General features: G+C 43.9%; 1 protein-coding gene across 2 annotated transcripts in view; it reads right to left on the bottom strand.

The window, feature by feature from the left end:
• Window positions 1-22911, bottom strand: part of rftn1b (raftlin, lipid raft linker 1b) — a 119587-nt gene extending 96676 nt beyond the window's left edge. For both annotated transcript variants that reach the window (XM_084358693.1, XM_084358694.1), the window contains exons 1-2: window positions 22826-22911; window positions 9125-9308 (exon numbers count right to left, since the gene is read on the bottom strand). In XM_084358693.1, coding sequence (XP_084214819.1) covers window positions 9125-9272 — 148 coding nt within the window. In that variant the 5' untranslated portion in view covers window positions 9273-9308; window positions 22826-22911. The remainder of the gene's footprint in view (window positions 1-9124; window positions 9309-22825) is intronic.
• Between the last annotated feature and the right edge of the window lie 451 nt (window positions 22912-23362).

Below are 23362 nucleotides of genomic sequence, written 5' to 3'. Positions count from 1 at the left end.
CTGATTGCATTTCAACACAATCAATACTGGCATATTGGATCTGAGTGAGATGGCAATAAGAGCCAATAAAGCTTTGAGGGGGCGCTCGGGCGTATTGGCTGTCAGGCGGGCAGGAAAACAGCGGAGGCCACGTTAGAAGGAGCAACAAGAAGGCAGAGGGCTGGATAAAACACAGCAGTGTGCAAACACACCTAAAGACCAGACGCAGACCCGGAGACACGGAGGGTCTGAGACCAAAAAGACATGTCAGCTCACTACATGTGTGCACATACACATACACGTCACACACACAGGCTCTATCTGGGTTTCTATCTTCCTCCCCTCATTTCCTCTCTCTCTTCAAAAACACTCACACTCACTTGCTCATCTAATGACGCACGCAGGTTCCCCCCACCCACACGCAGAATTTGAATCTTCAAAATAAAACCCAGAGAGCCTCAGGATGTGTTTTCTTTCCTGAAGCGCCGAGACGGTCGATGACGCGGTCGTTAAGAAAGTGCAATCATGACTGGAATGTCAGAAATCTGGAGGGACTTAGATTAAAATCCAAATGCCCCTGAAGATTTACTATTGACTTTAAAGGGGCACTATGTCGTTTCTGCAGGAGAAATTCCAACTCTAACGATATTAATTAGTTAATAATACAAACCCTTTTTTTTAACATAACTGAGTAAACAAGCTGTTCTCAGAGGAAAACACTGTTTGAAGCTAGAAAGGTGGCAGGGTCCGCCAAATATAATCAAAGTAAACAGTTTGAAATTGTGTTGACCTTTAAGGTTTGTTTGTTTATGCATAAAACATCTCTCAGTCTAAACTACATGGTGCACCCTTAAAATTAATCTTTGTTTTACACATCTGCCTCCTTTGTTTGTTTACCTTTCACACCCCGACCCTCCACCTTTATATTCCTAACCTCCCGTCTACACAACAACAACTGCAACACACTCGTCCTGCCGGCCCGAACGACCTGAATCAAATCATGAGCAGAATATTTCTCCACGCGAGCGAAAATTGCATTTGCCGCAACAGCGTACACACACACACACACACACACACACATACGCACAACGCGTCCTGGATACCGAGTTCAGTTAGCTGCGACAACAAAGCCTTCAGACACAGGAAATACTCTGCACAGAATACGAAGCATTACGAGGAGGGAGCTAATCTTAAACATACTGCTGAGCGAGAGACAGGGAGGAGGGAGAAAGAGGAAGGAACCGAGCAGTTTCCTGTTGCTGAAAACTTTGTCAGCAGTTGCAGCCGTTTGAAGCTTAACGAGTGGGACCTGCTGAGCTCTGGCTCTGTCACACGCCTAAAACGCTGCTCTGACATCTTTGTCTCAGCAAACGATGGCTTGGCATTTTGCTGCCTGACTGGGCCCGAAAACAATGCGAGTAGCATCCACTTAGTATGCCACCAACTACGGAGGGAGGCAGGAACAAGGAGCAGTGGCACGAGTCTGAAATTTGTACTGTCGGCTTTTGGACGGCGGCTGATGCATATTTCATGCGCATTTTCGAAAGAGATCCCTGCAATTTACCGGTAATCACGTTGAATGCCTTCATCAGGAGCGCTCAGTGTGCAATGACAGGCCTTGTTTCCAAAGGAGGTCCGGATTATTAATTCAGTATTTTCCAATACATAATCACCAACTTGCCCGTTTTGATTCCTCGGACCATCAGAAACACATTTCCCAGTCAGCTCGCCTCGGCCTGCATCTAATTTACAATCATGTTTTGATTTGAGCCGCGCAGCCACACCCTGGGCAGCGGCAATATAATGGAAATATAATGTAAAAACCAGATGACCGTGAATTCAGTCTTCAATGTCATTCTCCCCTTCAATAACTGCGATTCAATTCCACCTCTCAAGCTGCGGAGCCAGGGGATAAATCCCGGCTCCCCCGCCATCCAAGGACTAATCTCCCCTCGGAAAGCCACTCTGCGCGGCGCGGCGCGGCGCGGCGTTCCTGCTGACCTCTCCTGCGGCTCCGTCTTATATCTGAGTGGAGTGACGGAGGGGGGGGAGGCTGCTCCTGCGTGTCACTCACCTGCTACAGCTCATATTAACAAGGGGACTCGGGGCTCTGGGGGTTTTGCATATAAATGACGTGTCTAGCTCCCTGAGATGAAATCAAACGGTGTGTGTCGGGGCCTCTGTGTGCGTACATGTGTGTGTGTGTGTGTGCAGGCCTCACAAGCCTGCACGCGGCTTTGATGTCAAGGGCGACATCTTCATATTTCCCATATTTCCCAACCTGCCTGCTGAGAAGGTGTTGAGCATGTTTTCAATTTTTTGCATCCCTCCTGACATTTTTTGAACATTTCAAAATCGCATTTTAAGATAATGAGATTCACGCCGCACATCCCTCATTTTTGTTGTGCTTGTGTTTTACGGTGAAATGGCTTTTTATTTCCACGCCATCTAACACGGCAACAGCCAGCCGCTTTCTCAGCTCCCCGTAGGGTCATGATCTCAATATCAAACAGACTCTCCGTTTTTGTTTTTCCACAGCTCTTTCAGGGGTGATTGAATGGTAGCGGAGTGACCATGAAGCTGAATGCACGCCTCAAAATGATACGGAAACATGAGGCAACAACTCACTGGTGGGCTGACAATGATATTTAGTGCAGAGGAGGTTCATTACTTACAGCTTTCCGCCGATTTGCTCTCCCTTTCATCACCGTTTCTGCAGTGAAAGGTGTTATTTTTGTACATTTGGTGGCGGGTTAGTAGCCTGAGGGGCCATTATGGCGGCGGTTGCAGAAAGCTATGATCTAACACTGTGGCAAGAAATTATTACAAACATTATTCACAGTGCAGTAGTCACAGTGAAGTGAACATCACGAGGGCATTTTTCCCAAGAAGAGGAGGAGAGGTGAAGGGGAAGCAGAAAGATGCAGGAAATGCTGATGCAGAAAATGTTTCTTCTGCTTCTGGTACATGAACTGTTTTTAAAGAAAGTCTTTAAAAATTAGACAGAAACAACAATGGTTCCTGTAAATAAAAGATAAAAAACATCCCTTCGACAGCTGCTTTTGTTTTGCTATGACAGTGTAATATTTCTGATGCTGAAGATCAAACAAGATCATTGTTTTGTGTCACAAGAAAGTAATAAATGAATGTAATCACTTGTAACTGTAAATATGATATTGCTGATTCAGTTGCGTAAGATGGCATTTAAAATGTGTTTCTATCCAATGCTAGTAGCACGGTATGTTGTAGATGTAAGCCAAAAGTTATAATGAGACTTGTTTACATGATGACATTGAATTTCCCTCGGTTGCTTTAAAAACATCACAGTTGGGCGACCTGACAGCGAGCGACATGGGACCTCAACCAGGAATCAACAAATGCTTCCGGGTCAGACGCGTTTACTTTTTGACACAGTGTGAGACGCTAATAGAAAGCATGAGAATACCATGAGTAGAAAAGAGTCATACGTTCAGGAAGCTGACTAGCAACATCTATTTAGGGATTGATTACATCAGCCCTCATACGCTACTGGTCATACCAGACCAAGAAAGGTGTGGAGTGTATTGAGTTGTGCTCTGTTTTCTTACTTTCTTTCTTCTAACTTTTTATTTTTTAGATGAAGTCTGTGCTACCTCCTTTTCAAAAGTCGCACTCTTTCTTTCAAGGTACCCTGTGGAGTTACGCTATGTTGCAAAATGACGTGCACGTGCATGAGGACACATATTTCAGAACCTATCAGCTATAATAAGACGAAGATTGAGCCTCTGCAGGCGACGGCTGATGTTTCAGTGCTACCAGTGCAGCCAGTGGGTAGACAGACCGGGACAAGATTTCCTCTTTGAGTACAGTTGGCATATTTACACATGACAATGTTATTGGAGCTCAGAAACCACTCTAAATGTCAGACGATAGCTGATGGGTTTCCTAGAAAGCATTTTCGCCCAAGCGTTCCACCTCTTTTGCTCTCCACATGGACTTGTTCACCTGCACACAACGGAAACCAGAAAGCTTCCGATACCAAAATCTCATCCCTTCCCCTGAAGTCGCTTAAAGGATAAGTACCGTTTTTTATAACCTGGACCTTATTTCTGGCAAAAGATATGGTCATTTACTCACCCAGATAACTTTGGTGTCATTCGGCGTCGTTCGGACGAAATTAGATCCAGTGTAGCGGCGATATATCCATATAATGGGAGTAACAGGGCATCGACACACAGCCTCTATATAACACATTATCTGCCACGAAACTAGTTCATTTCATCAATATTTTGTTATGAAATGCTAGCGCTATTAGCCTCTGAGTCCGGGCTCGTCTATTGTCAACATCCGGGGTCTGTAGGCTGATCTACTACCTCTGACCTGGAAGATGTCGTCTCTGAGCTGCGCGCGCACCCGCGACAGCGCGCCTTGTTTACCTGTAGCTGCTGCTGCTAGTTTGACCCCGGATGTTGATAACGGACGAGCCCGGACTCAGAGGCTAATAGCGCTAGCATATCGTAACAAAATATTGATGAAATTAACTAGTTTCGTGGCAGATAATGCGTTATATAGAGGCTGTGTGTCGCTGCCCCGTCTCTCCCATTATATGGATATATCGGCGCTACACTGGATCTAATTTCGTCCGAACGACGCCGAATGACACCAAAGTTATCTGGGTGAGTAAATGACCATATCTTTTGCCAGAAATAAGGTTCAGGTTGTAAAAAACGGTACTTATCCTTTAATTCATATGGAAATATCTGTTTATAGACTACGAGGAGGCAAATGACAACCGTTGGCATCTCGTTTCAGGCACCAACCCAAAACATCGGTATTCAACGCCCTGGGGATGAGACTCTACAATCAACTATCTTTGTCCAGGAAGTTACTTTTTGTTGCTTTAAATGTCAGCTTTTCTATTTTTTTTTTCTTTTTAGAGGAAATGAAAGGCATTCAGCATGTTTGTTTTGAATGAAGGATACACATAGTGTTTTTCGGCGAGAAACTTTTTGTTTTGAGGAAAACTCCACGGGGTGCCTTTCAGAAACGGGCAGAGTAGCTGTTCGGTTTTGAAGCAGCACAAGTCATTATTTGAGAACAGTATGTGTAATGATCCAAACACTGTCAGTAAGCATCTATACAACACTGTTTTAGCTGCGAGCCACTTGTCAAGTAAAAGCGATCGGTGCTTTTTGTTGCAGCTCTCACTGTAAGTAAGTGTATTTATGTGAAGCCCTCCAGCTGTACCAGAGACCATTTTCATATTCATAATCTTTGACGACGTCTTAAATATTTTAAAGGTTTCCTGTAGAAAAAAGGCCGGACACATGAATCATTGCCTATACTTACATACCTGGTACAAGGTAATTACAGCTGTGACTAACACGCTGACCGTTCAACCCCCAAAAATCTGCTGATGCAGTCAAATGATTCAGAAATTGGGACTAAAGACTCTGATTTCTCAAACTTAATGTGCTCCAATGGGAAACAGACACTCACACACACACATACGCAGACACATATTTTAGGATATGAACCACAGAGAAGACAGAGGCGTACTGACAGTGACAGAGAGACAGAGCAAGAGGGAAACTGATTACAGTAAGTACCAACCCCCACCATTACAGACAATACTTGAAGATAACAATGTGGCCATGAGCCAAAGACACACACACACACACACACACAGTTCAACAAAAGGGAGGCACCGGTCCACCTCCCACCTCCCGCCTCCCCTCCTGGCCCCGCCTTTCCCTTAGGTCCCCTTACGAGGGAGGCTGGATGAGCCCGCCTGGCCCCCAGACGCCCACAATCCTCAGCTCCTTCATCCATCCAGTCTAGTCAGCCTGACAAGCTAATGGAGACTAATCAACTGTCAGGGCGAACACGCCGCGCACTACATCTCCCGGCTTCCCATACCATCCCCCCCTCCTCCTCCACTCCGGCAGCCTCCCGCCGCCACCAAGCTCCCCTCCCACCATCATTTCAGCTATAACTGTCATGAGCAGAAATAACAGAGTGATGTCTATATATAGCATCCTGACTCCTCCCTGGCCTACAGCGCACACAAACACACACACAGCATCTCCCCCGGAGCGCGTTAATTTCACATTCGCCTCAACTTTAACGACCTCTATTACATATTTAACCTCAATCTGATCCTAATTCTGCACCCGGTCTTAAACTTTTCTTCACCTTCACCCCCGGTGCTGATGCCTGTCGTCTACTCTGCTCAAAAATCTCAAGTACAAGGTGGTCGATCACGTCAGTCTCTGCTCTGTCAATCAATATATTTGACTGGAAGAAGGACAGACGTCAGTGTGTTTACAGGCAGCCTATTAATTAAATTATAATCAGCACGATACTTTTAATTATTGCACCTGTCATTTAAACACCTTTATCAGGTTATCTTACCGGCAGTCTAATAAAGACGGAGGATTACTCTTTTAAATGACTCCGGGTATTGATTTGCTTCTGTCTGGTCTCTTTCTTTGTTTTGGTTCCATGTGCAAGCAGCAAAATGTCATTGCATTTGGACGGAGGATAGCGAAATGGCTTTCCTGTAACAACTAACAGCCTCAGGAACATCGGTTGTGTACGGGGAGGTTTGTGTATTCATTCGTTTTACTCACTCAATCTGGATATTCAAGGTACACAACCTATTTATAGGCATGTCAGCACACTGACTGACTGTGTCTCATCAGACAGGCAGAACATATTATTCATGTGTACAAGGATCAGCATGCAGCCATGCCTATTTGCACCTATAAATGGGAGTCAATAACAACATTCTTCCCAAGGGTCCAAAAGCGATGCCTTCAATTGTTCCTGGTTGTTTTTTACCTGCAGTAACAGAGTTTTTTTAACACAGCATTGACGTATCATCACCTTTTAAGTTGATATGGTGAACATGTAAGCAAACAGTTGCAGATGTCCAATATCGTCTTTCTGTTAGCTCTGTTTTTGGTCTCTACCAGCACCTGAGGGACATATCTGGCTCTTTAAATGCTAAACTGTGTTTGTCAGCTGTTTGGCAATGAGCAGGTAGCCTGCTGGAGCCGAAAATGACACTATTGTCCATGCACAGGATTCATCATTTCAACATTTTCCGTTCATCATCTATGTAGACATCCTTGCCATGCAGTCATGCAGTCCTGCACTGTGTTTTGAGATACAGGGCATCACGTTGCCTGCTACTCATTTGCACAGGGGCACACAGTGTCACACAGCACTCCTGAAAAACTATTTAAGAAGAATGATTGAATTAAATCATTGAGTTTACATGAAGACTGATTCGGCTAACTGTACGGCTTGTTCCTCACCTAAAATGTCTTCAGAAAAACTATTTTCATAACATCAGTTTCCAAACGAAACGCAGAGCAGACAGCCATCAAGTGTTGTTCGTCCAATCAAGTGCAGCCACCATGTGTTGGGGTTTTTGTAGGAGGGTGTAACCTCGCGACCAAAACCGCTCCTGTGTACACGTATCATATGAGAGTAGTTGCAGCTGACACATTTAACAGTGAGATGAAACTCACGATGAAGCTCCGTGATGCAGACTCAGATGATAATTCTCTGTAGGTTCATCACTACAAGCGACCTCTCTCACATTATCACATTGTTGTTACGTCGTTTGATGCATAATTATCAAAAAATATTGATTTTAGCTGCTTCAAATAAAGTCTCCAAAATCTGTTTGTGCCAATGCTTTTCAATCAAGCGATCCTACATATCTTAACTTTATCCTCAGGTGACCCGACACAACCTGATTAAACCTAAAGTAATAATCCAATCCAATCCAAACAAACCTCACCTGACATGAAATGGATCTGAATGTTAAAGCTTAACTTAAACACCGGCCTTCTTGAGGTAAATCAGTTGCTTTTGGTGGAAAATTGGGTCCGTTTAAGTTGAAAACACGACAACACAAACACACATAAGTGCTCCTCCAGACACACACACACACACACACACACACAGACAGACACAAAGAATCCCCCGGGCAGTTAATTTAGGTCTCGGCATCTCAGGAAACAACACCCACCTCCCATCTCATAAACACCTCAGACTGAGGAGAGGAAGGAGAGGAGGGGGCACTGCCGGGCCTCGTCTGTGTGTGTCTGTGTGAGTGGAGGTATGGTGTCTTTAAAAAAGGGAAATGATTCATTCCCATATTTCCATCCACAGCACAGGGAGCCACAGACTGTTAAACCGACAGCCACATCTTAGTTCACTTTTTTTCTACATGTTTACTGCTCACCAGAGCCGGTCAGGCCGCCGAAACATCCTGAAAACTAGCTGACACTCACAGTAGTTTGGTGAGGATCGAACCCGTGCCCTTGAACACATCACCCAGCAGGCCGCGCTTTACTTTGTTTGCATCCCCTGCTAGCGAGTCGGACTCGGTGCCACGCATAATTGATGGCCACCAGCAGGATGTTTGGCGTAGATTGGGCTGGAAAATTCTATATCATTAGCACAACGTGAAAGCTTGACTGACTAATTGTCAGAAAAGAAATTATAACAGTGGCTGCTATACAGGGAGCAGGCGCTAATTAACACTCCATCATTACAAGAAACTCCTGATGAAAATTACAGCCAGAGTGCTGTTATTCCATATACAAGACTGATCTGCATCTGAATCCTTTTTTCCTGCAGGGGATATGCAGGTATAATGGCATATTTAGAGGGGGTAGACAGATTAATCACGCTGGAGGTGGCATTGTTCAGTAAAATACTACACGCAGCACAGGGTTGTAGATCGCAGTGCAGATCAGCCCCCTTGCAGAAGTTGTGAGGCACACTGCCCTCCTATCATGCAGAAGTATGATGCAGCAAAATGCCAAAGGCCCTGAGCTATTCATATGATTTCAACTGTGCATGTGGAAGAGGCAATAATTCAGTTTTTTACGACCACGCAGCACAAAATAACTGTAACATATCAGCAATAGGGGCGCTGTGGGGATAACCGATCAATAGTAACTGGGGATTTCTGGCTTTTAGTGCTCAACTTGGTGGGCTGTACTCTATTCGGAAGAGAAAACTCTGAATAAAGTGAAAAGGATTGCAGGTCGCTCACATAAATAAGGATGAAACAGCAGAACGAACCAATTAAGATCACAGATTATTTAGTGCCGCTTTTAAGCAGATAATGAAAGATTCTTACCATCTTTGCCGATGAGGAAGTCCAGGTAGTGGTAGGTATAAGCCACGCCCACCTTGGTCTCCACCTGTGGTCTCTTCAAGGTGGAGTAAATCTTCCCTGGACTGGTCTCCTCCGACGTCGGCTTCATCTTACGCAGCCCGCAGCCCATGGCTCCACGGTGTGTCTGTCTCTCAGTGCACGGACCCTGCAGAACAGACAAAACACACTTAGACAGTGTTTCATTGTTGCTTTGTGTGTCTCTGTGTGCAGCCAGCAGGTGCACATGTGTATGTGATGGATAGAATGAAGAGAGAAAGTTTGTTAACGTCTCTGATAAGATTGTTGCATGGTCTGCAGAATGATCAGCTGTGATGTGTAAAGGAACAAAAAAGACAAAACACAAACAGGACGATCCTGTTTTCTGCGTTCACGAGCCAGCAGGATCACCTCTTTATGGAGTTCTCTGTCCTGATTGGATAAAGTGTGCAGGGATACCACAACATGTATTTTATCTTCTACAGCATGAGCCGGGGGAGAAGAGAGGGTTACTGCAAAAACACTCACTAACGAAATAGGCCATACAGAACAGAGCAGAGTGTATTCAGATGTCACTTTCCTTCTTTTTTTCCAACTGTATTGAATGAACAACGCTCGCATTTGTTTTGGTCTGAGATGCTGGCGCTCAAGTGCCTCATATCTGGTGGCAGTGAATGTTGTATTTTCAACCTTGAAGCATCAGAATATAAAGTACTTGTCAAGGACAGTGGCTCCAGAATGTTTATCTCTGTGTATTACGTTCTGTACACTGCTTACAATTTTATTAACAAATCATAAGTCTTTTATGTAAACTCGTCAGTCGTCAGCGTAACTGAACGGTAAGTGTCTAGTAAACATAATACAAAATTAAAAAAATGTAAAGTATAAGTATGTCAAAACACTTGTTGCAGTATTGGAGTAAACATACTGATTCACTCCACTTTCCCACACTGGTTACAGCTGATTAAGGGCCAGCATGAGCTTTCTGTGACATACTGTACACATACTGGCGCCTATGCACACATAGATGAAAGCAAACATTCACGCACTCATCATATCCATGATTCCTCAGGGACTCCAGGAGGAAAAACCAATAAAGAAGAACATGCCGGATAAGCGTCTGTAAATAAATAAATAAACACAATTAAACGAGCTTGATTTTTCACGGGTTCCCTCTCCCTCGTTCCCAGGGAGACCAAATTAACGGAGACAAGCGTGGAGGAAGAAGGAGGCCTTAAAGAGCCGCCTCACCCCAAATGGTTTGTGACAGCATCACTGCCTCTCTCCAGCGGCCGCGTCTGGGAGCAGGTGACATCCTATTGTGTGCCACTGATTAAACTCAAGGATGGATGGATGGATGGGTAGATGGCGGCGGCGGTGCCCTCCCCCTTCCCCTCCCCCGTCCACCTCGGCTGATGAGGAACCCTCTCTATTATGCCTCGTTCTAATTACAGAACGTCGCGGGGCCTTGGCCGGAGACTGCGAATCCGAGACGGCCGCCGCTTCAGAGACGACAGGACAGGAAGTGAGGAGGGGCGGCGGGGTTTCGGGATGTAGGAAGGAGTGGGAGGCGAAAAATAGGAAACGAGCAGACGGGGGCTCCGTTAATGAGGTGAGCGGCAAGAATGGAAAAGGTGAGAATCAATCAAGAGAGAAAGAGGAAATGGGGGCGGCCGGGTTGGAGATTGTTCGTCAGAAAAGGGATGCATGGAGGGAGGGGGGGGAGTAGAGACTGGAGAGAAAAAGAGCGTGCAATTAGAGTCTGTTGAATAGAAAAGGGGTGATCAACACACAACGAGGGAGAAGGGAGAGAGAGAACGAGTGAGAGATGAGGCAGGAGATTCATTACGGCTGTCACGAAAGCCAGTGTTTCCAGTGGCACTTACATAAAAGTCTTTGTTGGGTTTTTATGATTCCTAACGTGCATCACAATCATATCTCCACAAGGCTCGGAGCAGCTCCCCGAAACGGACCGCAGGCTGATGGACTTGTGATTAATACCAGAACACGCCGAGTCCCCGCGTTGTTTGAAAACTTCAGAAGCGTCTAAACGGTTTGTAGGTGTTTTGAGATGTACTGAGGAGTTGTGTCGCTGCCTTTCAGCACGTGCCAAGAAGGACTGATGTCTTGCTTCCATTTTTTTTTGAGAACAAGAAAAAAGCCAAACACAATCTGCAGAAGCCGGCATAGTCAAAGTCCCTAAAAGCGCTTCAGTCCTCCCTTAAATTGTCGCTCAGGACTGCGCCGCACTGTGCTGCAGTTCACCACGCAGCATCACAAGTGGCTCTGCCATCAAAGAAAACAGGGTAAAAAGAAAAAAAAAGAAAAGGAAAAAGCTTGAATTTTTCCACATCTTGGATTTCGCTGTTGCCTACAGTTACTTGTAAATAGCTTTTATCATTTCTCCCCCTACCCTGGAGAGAGTAGGAACAACAAGAGGGAAGGCGAGGCTCTGTCATGTAGTCTACAAGAGATGGAGAAGAGGTATTCAGAACAATAGGACGGGGGGCGGCTTTGAGGGAGGGGGTGTGGAAGGAAAACAAAGTGGAGGAGAAAAGAGATGGAGGGGCTTGTATATTTGCATAGCTCCTTGAGACCAGAGAGGAGGCGAAGTGAGTCGAGTTCGGGTATTTTTAGAGCTGAACTGACAAAGGAAATGTGAGATGTTTATGATTTTTTTTTTTTTTCGAGTCACTGTTTCTTGCCTCGAACCTTCTCCTCTGAGGCCGGAGCTCCGGCAGCCTCCACACGCCCCGCCTCAGCTCCTCCACACCGTAGTGCTTTTTTTTTTTTTTTTTGGAGATTGACAGGCAGGGACTGAGGGATTTTTCTCTGGGTACACAGACGCTGGGTAGCTCCAGAAAAAACAGGAAGGGGGCCATTGATTTCCCTTTTGCTGAATTAGCAACGATCCTCTTGCCATTTTGTTCTATCTTTTGTCTCTCGCTAATGGCTTTTTGAGGTTTTATTCGATAAGAGGTTTTATTCGATGGGATTTCCTACTCATAAGTCTGACATTGATGTTCAGATGCTTTGTTGTAGTTAGGATGCACTTAGCTTTGGCCCTAGCAACCAAAACATCCCACAGCACTTTGTATTGTGCTGAATGTTGTGCCATTTTGCTTTGTATCTGTCAATCAGCAACAGTTTGTCAGTTCAAGGTTTGCTTTGTTTTCTGCGCTCTCATTGGTCACTGGGGTCTTTGCCTGTTGCTTTTCTGGGGATTTAGCACATTTTTAAAGCTGGAATCATTGATTTTGTGGCAGAAGAACACTAAAATCACAAATCCGTGGCATGTTATCACCTTATAAAGTTGTTATCGTGCTTATTTACACAGCTAGAAGACATGGAGCAACATTAGCATAATTTCAAGTTGTTTTTCCGGTCGCCTAACATTTAAGTAACATTTAAGTTCAATATCAACTCTCCTTTTAGCTCTATTTTGGTCTCCATCTCCTCCTGAGGGAACCATCTGGCTCTTTAGCTGCCAAATGCTCCGTTATATTCACAAGCTAGCTGCTAACTTAGTTATAACTTAGTTATAGGCCAACATGTTCTCACTCCAAATACAGAAGCTTGCTGAGTGGCCCTTAAAACTTCAAACTTTGACACTCTGCTTACCCCTCTAGCTAGAAATTTGGGTATGTTTAGGCACCAAAACTACTTGGTTAGGTTTAGGAAAAGATCATGGTTGAGCTGAAATAACTTCCAAAGTAACTTATGTTACATAAGTTGAATAAAAAATGTTGACTTGTAGTTATGCACTAACAAACAGGTTCATCAGAGTTTCTTTCACTAAAAACACGTGTTCCTCCTACGAACAACATCTGGATTTCACCTAAAGCAAGTCGCTAATCTTATCTGTATCCCATTTGGTGCTGTATCCCATTTGGTGCTCAGCTAATAGCGCACAGTTGGTTTATCAGAGCATTTTTAGGTCGAGAGCAGACTTTTGCCATCATCAAACCAAAACAACGAGCTATAAGAGGCTAAAAGGCAGAGATGCGTACTCGGGTGATCATTATTTGTGTGTTTGTCACTACAAGCATTAGCCTCCTCGTGATGTTGTCATTTGATCCACTGCTCCACTGAGCTTTAAATGTTCTGAAGAGGAATTTGAACTTCACAGCCATGACTTTTACATCAAGGAGAAAACACAGAGTCCTACCTGCACTTTAGACATCACAGGGACAAGAAAAGACTGCGCTGAATGATTTTCCCTTAATTCTGTCTGAGATCTTCCCCATATTACAAGACTGTGTTTCCAGGCTTTGATAGCAACGTTGAGATCAAACCCAGCAGCATGGGAAGCTTCAGAGTGGATTAATGGAGGAAGACATTAATTAGGACACTGTGTTCTTGTGTTCCCCTCCATGTAGTCTCCCTTTTAAGCCCACTTTCTCCTTTTCTCTCCCTCCCTCACGCTTTATCGCCCTCTTTGCCTTTTTTCTGACTTTTTGATCTTTTTTAATCTGACAAGTAAAGTGGAGCGCTGGGCTGAGTTTGGTGGTGGGTACTGCTGATCCGGTATCATCCATAGTTTTATTTTGAAGGGTAGAGTCAGGGGATCAGGGACCACCACGTAAAAAATGAGTCTTTTGGTTGAAATGCTTCAGAGGACACATGTTTACAGTATGTTTTCTTGACAAGAAACCTGCGATTGTGTCCTCTGAGAAAAACGACAGCATTTCTTAAATAGTATTTGAGACGCGTGCAACAAAGGTTAAAGCAACACGACATACTGCCGCAAGAAAGGGAAGGAGTTGGAGGGATCATATATCTTCTGACCTTATGTGTTTCAGAAATGAACGTGCTTCAACTCCGTTATTGTGTCTCTTAACTTCCTGTCTACATCGAAAAGTGGGGATTGTGAAGATTGATCCCTGCTGTTCGTGATCACTATACACCTACATTTTAGCAAACATCTGACCCGTTTTATAATATAATGTACAACTTGAAGGACTGCCAGAGCTGAAAGATTGAGAAACTTTTCCACAGTCTGACAAACATCGACCGCTTTTTAAATGGCGGCACCACTTAGTTTCAGTTCTCCCACACATATCTGAAATCAGCTGGTCATCTTTACTGTAATATTGACATCATAGGTCGTCTGGGTGTGTCAGCTCAAAGGGCTCCTATGTTCCCAGGATCATATAAACTATAATAAAGTAATAATTAATGGAGGGCAGTTACTGTATGGTTTATTGGGTAACCACAATAGATTGTTTAATAATGAACCGAGTGGACGCAACCGCTGTGATGTCACCCATTCCTTGTGGACTACCAGTCTCAAGTCTGGCAATGCGTCTGTTGCCTTCGTTGTTTTTTTGGGACCAGAGTTGACCACATTTAACCAAAAAGGATGGAGGCTCAGGAGGATATCCTGATTGGCAACCCAGTCGCCCAAATAAATACAGTACGTTTCTGCAAAACCACAGATGACTTATGAGTTTCACTATGTTGCAACTTAACTTTGGTCAGTTTAGGTTGAATTTTCTGTTTCTCTCGTGTCACAACACTGTGCTCATGCTCTTCTTAGGCTTAGGCACATAAACCACTTGGTTATGGTTAAAGAAACATCATGGTTTGGCTCAAAATACATGTTTCCGTCACCACAACCACGAATGGAGAGGGTCTGACTTCCTGTATAAAACTAGCTGCTTTTGACACGACAAATATGGATGGCAATGTTACCTGTTAACACTATATCCTGCCGACTGGGCTGAGATTGGATCTGACTGAGAGCCCGAGGACACGCTATGGTGCCTACTTGTTGATCACAAGGTAGCCACGCCCTAAACCCTGCTTTATTCTTTATTTTACTCTAAATAGGAGCAAAATGTATAATATGAACACCATGCTGTGTTGAAGAAGACTTGAAACTATAGTGATTGAGATCACAAAAACTGATTAGGAAACTGTTTACTGAGGTGATAAATTCAGTGAGAAGTGGGGTCATTAAGCTTACGTACAATTGGATTTCTTTTGCAACCAGGTTAGTCACCCCTTGCTGGCCATTACAAACAATGCAAGTACAGGGCACTATTGAATGAGACAAGTATGACTCAAGCTCAACAGACTTCTGTTTCTAAGCATTTTTACTTTCAGGTGTATCAGGGAAAGTCCCCATGTTTCCCATGTGCTGACATGCGCAGCTGTAACCATGGTTACCAGATGACCTTGCATAAATATGGTTATACACATATTGTGGCCTACAGATCAGAAGATGGCTGTCTTAACAGTTCACCATCAGCAGATGGATTTAACAGTAGTTTAGCATATGAATTCATGATAAAGTTATAGCTGCTGTGATTAAATCCTGTGCTTGTTCTGCTTTCACACCAACCAGGACAGCAGTGAAAGCACCACTCGCCTACAGTTACCCAGACCTTAGATCTGGCGAAGAAGAAAACGCTCATATGAGCTATTTCTTTCTGGAACAAGCACTTACAAACAACCCTATTTTGTGGAAAAGGTCACAAGACACACAGCCGATGAGTCCAATATCCTTACGTCTGGTCAAGAAATCGTTTTCCAACCCTCTGAACTTCAGCCTCACTCTCTGCTGCTTCGGGTGGAAATGTTAACACCATTTGGAAACCCCCCACTCTTTCCTTCCTTCCATCCTTCCTTCCTTCCGTCCTTACCACCTTGAATCTTCACACAAGCAGGACAGAGAGGATGGAAAAAGGACGGACCCAAGAGAGAGAAAAAAACAATGGACCCTGAGGCAGGATGTAAACGCTGTAACCTTTAGTGATTATACAGTCCTTTTAAGAGAGGGGCCTGCAGTGTGTAGCTACATGTGCTGTACATACTGTTGACAGGAGCATTTTATTAAATGGGTTTAAACGGTTATGGTTTGAAAATAGTCCTGTCTGCCTGTGGGCTTGAAAAGTATGTTAGTCCCATGTGGTTGAATACACCGTCACTGGCACAGTTAGCTGTTTACCTACTCCACTCCTGCTTACACTACTTGTGAGTATGAGACATAAAAAGCTAACCTAGCTGGCAGGCAGCAAACAAACTATCTCTTTAGCAAAAATTTGGGGATTTTTGGTTAAAATATCACTTTGTGGACCATAGAAGCACACAAAAGGACAGAGACGAAGTGGATTATGATGCATGAGTGGCTTGAAAAGCTCCTAAAAAGGCTTTTACGCTTTTCACCATGAAACCGGGTGAACTCCATCAACTGTAGTGAATCTGAGCTGCCCGTGTTAACATGCACGGGCTCAAATGTGATGTTTAAAACAAAGGATATCAGTAGAGTATTACTTTGAAGGTGTAATTTGTAAGATATGGCCACCTGCTGAAGGTAGCTCCAAAACTATAAGCTAACCGCTGCTCGCTATACTCTTTGCTGTAGCTATTTTTGGCTGTAGCAACTAGCTGCCGTTAGCAAGTGAGCTCGCTTAGCTGTGCAGCTAAGTGTCTCTGCGGGCAGCATCCCAGCGAACATGACTGCCTTTGAGACAAACAGATGCCACGAGGTGCAGTTGTGTTTTTCGGTGACATTTTCTTGACATTTAAGTTAATTAAGTTTACTTATTAGACTACATTGGGGCATTACAGCTGTGTAGATAACTTCAGTGTCCTGCATGAACTAAGGCTAAGCTTCATTTATAGTATCAAACTATGAGACAGGCTAGCTGCTTAGCATGCTTACTATCGTAGACATAGACGTCTTTGGCATAACAGCAATCTCTTGAAAATGTTGGTTCAATTTTTGAATGATTTAAATTAAAATTCCTTTAAAATATCTATGTGATAGCAATAGATAACAGCAGCGACACCCTGAAGGTCAGAATTCACATGTGATGGGGCTCTGTAGACAAACATGTTCTGGTTGATGCTCACAGATTATGGTGGATTGAGAAACATAACAATTTCCACTATTGTTAAGATAAAAATGCATCAGTTTCTTTATCGTTTCATGCTCGTGTAACATCCAGTGTGCTGTTGAAATAGTTTTTAGGAAAGTTTTGTTACATCCTATACGAACTGGACATTGGTGAAATATGTAAAATCGGCATTTACTGTGAAACGGTCTCAAAGGAGACAGAGCTTTAAGTATTGTGAGTCAATGCATGATGATGTGATGAGCCCTTAAAGCATTTATATGTTGAAGATGCTACGAACAAGCAAAAGACATTTCTACGTCTCAACCATTACCCACTCCCTGCTGCAAAGGAGCCCACGGGTGCCTGAGGTGGAATTGGTTTTTTACTCACTGAATTTGTTAGATTTGCTCTGAATGCCCAAGGACGATACATAATGGCGAAGCACGATGGAGAAAAAAAAAAAAAAAAATGGAAGATGAGGGGTGATGAGTGAGGTGGAGAGAACAGCCGAGTAAACAATGGTGTCTGTCTGAGATTCTCCGCCGCTTCAAGGCTCTGGGAGGCTCTCTGGGTTCGCTACAGCCTCGACCAACCTCGTCTCGGTACGGTCTCAAGGCCCGGTTACAGTCCGTCCACACACACACACACACACACACACACACACACAAATACACACACTCACGAACGCTTTGAGGGAGCTATTGCCATGGGAACCAACCCCTCTATGACTATTCCCTTCTCAGGAGAATAATAGGCACCAATCTTTCTCAACCTCTCTCTCGTTCATTGTCAGTTTCTTTCTTCTCTTTTTCTGGTCGCTATAAGCTCTCGCCCCTCTTCATCAGTGGGACCCGACCCCCTTCTTTCCTCTCCTCCATGTGCAGGAGCAAACACTCCATGTCCTCCTGTTCCCTCTCCTCTCCTCTCCTCTCCTCTCCTGCGTGTCTCTGACAGTCATGAGTTTGATTTGCTGTGCATAATCTATCCACGCTGGGATTTGTACAGTTCTCGCAAGTGAAAAAGCGAAGCATTATCTCAGCCCCAACCTGCACAAACACTACGCCGGTTGTTTCCTAGCTGCAGCCAAAGAAACATGGTGAAAGAGGGATTGTTTGTCATTTCAGGAAAGCAGGAGAGAAAAATACTTGGTTAAAAATAGAAAAAGTCTCCGGTTGCCTCCTTTGCTATTTTTCCTCTAAAACACGAAGGGGTTTCAAGAGATTTCCCGTGAGTGACTCATTGCTTTCTGTGAACTTGCTCCAGGCAGGTCATTTTTTATTAAAGCCAGCCGAAGCCAAGTTCTTAGGTTTTCAGACACCGTATCGACAAGTTCGTGTTGAACATTACCCAATCAATACGACTGCAATTTTCTTGACCACCCATTACAACGGGAGTCAATTTGCCTTATAGAAATATCAAGGGGGATCCTTTTTTTTCTTCTTCTTCTTCGCTTCGAGGCTAAGCTACTACACAACTGGCTGAAGATTGGCTCTTCTGTTTCCCGTCTCGCCTGGAGGACTCCTCCTAATATGCCGTCTCAGGTCTAGGGCAATGCCAGAGGCTTGAATAACTTAGTATCATCAAAAGCACGATCGCTGTCACCTAGGAGGGGAGTGAGGGAAAATAATCTTTGCCCGAGATCTTGTAACTGAACATTTCACAGGGAAACGATGTGAGACATGCAGCGGAGGCTGCAATCAAGATGACACCCTGTCATGAGAACTGCAAAACTCACGCTTTATTCACCAGTGTGTCATTCAGCCATGTTTACTGCACAAGGTTAATATTACTGCCAGCAAGGATGCCAAATCTGATTTCTGTTCAGTTTCTATTCAAAATTCACCAAACCATGAAAAAATACCAGGAATCAAGCATCGAATATCTCAGAGATACAGATAACTCTGTCAACCAAAGACTTATGGTGTGTAGCCAACTAATTTTTGTACTTGTTTTGATTTTGTAAGAGCAGAAAATCACCTTCCAGCTACTTATTCTGGCATCAAATCACTCGTACGTTTATATTTCATCATGTCCCAAATCTGAACCTTGCGTGAGTTTCCTGCAGCAGCAAACAGGCGCCGCATGAAATGAAAGTCGAATGAAATTGAAGTGGCTTAAAAATAACCCGCTTTCAATTAGATGTACCCTAAATTTGTCTGAGTATAGAATGTTCTGGTATTTGTTGAGTCGCTCTGTGGGTGTTTGTCTATACGTACTGAGTTGGAGAGGAGTGCACATTACAGTTTACACAAGCCAACGCTTGCCAATTACCTTAATCAAATTTCACACCACACAGGGGGATTCGCTGTGCCCGGATCAGATAGCAAACATAAGTTGATTAAAATACATGTTTGCTAAAAGACTGGGGCGAAAAGAAAATCAACACAGACTCAGAAAATACACAAACTGATGGCTGAAAGTAAAAAAGAGAGTAACATCTGAAAAACTCAGAGACAGTTTGTGACTGCTACTGTATGTTGGAGCTGACAGATTTGTTTGTTTCAATTTTTGATATACAAAGAAAACAGTCCTGGAGTGATTCTTAAAGAGTCATTACACCCAAATTACAAAGATTTTCTCTCTTACCTGATTGATTTTGTGCGACGCAGTTAGTTTTGGGTTTGAGTTATCCTTGTTGAAGCTAATATGTCATAAATAAAAGGTCATGAATCTACAATAAAGGTCAATGGATCTCGCTTCCTTAAAAAAAAAAAGCATCAGTTCTGTGGAGCAAATGTTAATAACGTCATTAATAAAGACTCGTCAGTTTTTCACTTTCTAACAAGCCGTCACTAAAGGTTAGTAATGATAATAAATCATCAATAAAAGGTTTTCACAGCAATCCATCTCATCTGTAGTTGAATGTTAAAGGTCTACATTAAAGGTTATGTCCAGATACTTTAAGTCTATCTTAATAAAATATCTGCCCACGTGTACAAACGTTACAGAGCTATCGATCTCTGTAATCATTCCTCCTGTCCACACTGGCCATGAAGCGATCCTTTTTAATGCATGACCACAAAGGACGAGGTGAGCTGTTACAAGTCTCTATCAACCAAATCATGTAGTTATCTTTCACGGTTACAGTCTTTTTAGTGCATAGGTTCCTTATTTCTTTCACAGTTCCTCGACTGCATCTCAGCACAGAAGCTTTGTCAGGGAATTTTTTTTTTAAAAAGCTGAAACTTCATATTGAAAAGACTGGAAGATATTCACTCGATATGGCTGAACCAGACTGCTGAAGCCTCATGTTATCCACAGATGAACAAAAGAATGCAATTTCAAACAGAACAAGGACTGTGAACATTTGTCCTCCAATCCCTTACATTACAATAGGACGAGTTCACCTCACAGCCAGACCTTCAAAAACTCTGAACCTATTTTCTGATAACTTCATAATAAAAAACGATTCTGGTCTTGTTTTGGGTGAATGGTCCGTTGGAGGAAGGTCAGAGGAAATGTCATGCAGGAGGATAAACACCAGCCAGAGAGACGTCACAACATGGCAACCTGTGCATGCTTCTTATTGATGACTTATACCCAGTGTTGGGCAAGTTACATCTAAAATGCAATGTATTACACATTACTAGTTACTGTCATTTGGAAGTAATGCATTTCTTTACAATATTACTGTCTGTGCAGAGTAATGCATTACACTACTTTTGTATTACTTTCACCAAAATGACTGGAGAAGGACGACTGGGCGTTACAAATGGAAGAGGTTAATATTGTAGCCTCGGATTAACCTGATCACTACTGCCTATAAAACCTTTAACTATCATTCAAAACATATCATTTATCATCATATAATCATATAAATTATCCAAGAATGGGCACAAATACTCGTCAGTTCTTGACTGAAGGATTGAATTGTGCATAATCCAACTGATCTAACCATGTTTAGCATGAATGAGCCAAAACAAGCTGCTATCTGGGGGTGGTAATGCGTTACCTGACTTAGTTTCTATATCTATATTACAGAAAACCCTATTAGAAACACATTATATAACTCTGATACCACTTAAAGTAATATATTACTGTAACACGTTACTTCTTGTAGTGCGTAACACCGCTTATGAGAAATGTATACAGCAGAAGAAAATAATTACTAAAAATCTTGATAAAGTTAGAAAGTGGTAAATCATTTTTCAGTGTCACTCACCTCCATTGTTTTTGGTTTGGAGACACAAATCACAGAGATGACTATGTCAACCCTTGGCAAATAAAGCCAAAACTTTCTACATGGTTACATATCATTAGAGATAAGTATGAAAATATGTTAATTGTAATTTGGGTGAATTAGCCCTTTAAGGTAATGGCCTCTTCACCTTTTGCCCTGCATAATGGTCCCAGGTGACGCTGTAACGTAGAGAAGCCCAGACGACAATCGCTTCCACATTTGGTCAGCATGATGGAGCCACATGGGAGGAGTGTTTTCCTGCGTGTATGTGTGTGTTTAACATGTGTCTGCATGTGTGCTCCTCCTGTTCACGTGCACGTCATGTGCATGTGCTGCATGTCGGCACATGTGTTCATTGCATGTTTCATGTATCCACTACGCTAACCCTTTGATATGCTCACTTGACACCGAGCACATGGCTGTTTTTTTTCCCCCCTGTGCACGTGTGTGTTTGTCGGCGAGTCTGTTAACGTGTGTGTTGTATTTATACGTGTTTATTTTGTGTGTCACGCATTTTACATCTGTTGCCTTTTTGTTTAAATTTGTGTGCGCTTTATGTTTTTCTTTGTGTATCTCTGTGTTTGATATTGTGCATATTGTGTTTCAGTGTTTGAGTTTTGGTTGCTGCCCATATGCTGTACGCCTTGGGTGATGTTTTTTAAAAGATGTTTTTGTACCTGTGTTTATCTGTGTATAGTTTCCTTGTGTGTGTGTCTGTGTGTGAGTGAGTGTGTGTGTGTGTGTGAGAGACAGAGACAGAGAGAACTCCTGACCCACCAACACAGCAGAGTTAACGCAGCCCGACGCACCACAACTCACCAGCTGGAACTAATTAACAGCAGTTCAGTCAGACGGAGCTCTCTCACTCACTTTCCCTCTCACACGCACACACACACACACACACACACACACACACACACACACACACACTCTTTTCTCCTCTTCCCCCGGCTTTTCCTCTCTCTCATGCCCTCGTCTTCCTCCTCCCTGACATCCCCCCGCCCTTCCTTCACCTCCTGCCATCGCTCAACTTGTTTTTCCCTTTAAAAAACCTCCTCTCCTCGTCTCGTAGCCGCACGCATGCTTGGGTGAACTCATGTACCGCAGCGCATAGGCTAAGCGTGTAAACAGTCACTTGCGCAGACAGACACGGACGTAACGGCACGCATGCTGCACAGCGAGGAAACAAACACGCAGGGGAAACCCACACTTTTCACCCTTCGTGGATACAGCTCACAAATCTCACACTCCCCTGTCTCTCCCCTCACCGGTGGGAGTGGTGTGATACTGTACGCCGGACACATCTTGAAGCACTGTCAGGGTTCAAGTCTGTGATTGGATCCAGTAGACATTTTTGACATTCTCTTCCATCCATCACGCATGTGACTTCAAAACAAGCAGACCTATTGATGTGCATGATGAATGGCCAGAGTGTGTGAAGCATGTGAATCTGTGTGGTACAGTGGATATTCGAGCTTTCTCGTCGAACACGCCGCTCAAAAAAAAAAAAAAAGCCAAACTTGTGGCTTGCGGCGACGTCTAATGAGCCAAACTCTCTTGCGGTGAACAATCCCTCACACGCCAGTCCAAGTTTACAGTGGCTGCCGTCCAGGGAGCATAGTAACACATCTGGCAGGAAGTACAAACAAACAGCGAACTTACCTGTTTCACAATCTCGTTGAAAAGTTCACTGCTTGGACGCGAAGGCACCAACTGGACCAGAGCTTCCAGCAGACAAACGCATTCTACTTGGGAGGAGACCAGCACGAAGAGAGGATGGAGGAACGGGGGTTCAGATCCTGTCCGACCAGCTGACTGAGGTTGCCGTGGAGCTGGCTTTGGCTGTAAAAGAAACACAATCCTCCTGCAGGCAGCAGAGAAACCAGAGCGTCTGTCAGCTCTACGGACACAGCAGCAGCAGCAGCAGCAGCAGCGGCGGCAGCAGCTCCAGCGGTTTTGCTTCGTCTTTCCCCCCTCGCCACCTAACGGAGCTCAAACACACTTGTAAGCTCGGTGTGTTTAGGTCATGCTCAAAGTATGCCTGTATACCGATGTTCTGCAAGCTCAGGGAAACCACATCCTGTCACATATTTACCTCCCTCCCCTGTCTCTCCCTCCCTTTTCTGGCTTTTCTCTGTTCTGTGCGCTGTTCTCTCTCTCTGTCTCTGTGTGTGTCTCTTTCCTGTGTCTTTCTGTCGC

The sequence above is a fragment of the Pagrus pagrus genome, assembly GCF_965226575.1.
Source record: "Pagrus pagrus genome assembly, chromosome: 7".
Classification (NCBI taxonomy): Eukaryota; Metazoa; Chordata; class Actinopteri; order Spariformes; family Sparidae; genus Pagrus; species Pagrus pagrus.
The sequence above is the reverse complement of the archived record's forward strand: the minus strand, read 5'-3'. Positions and strand labels throughout refer to the sequence as shown.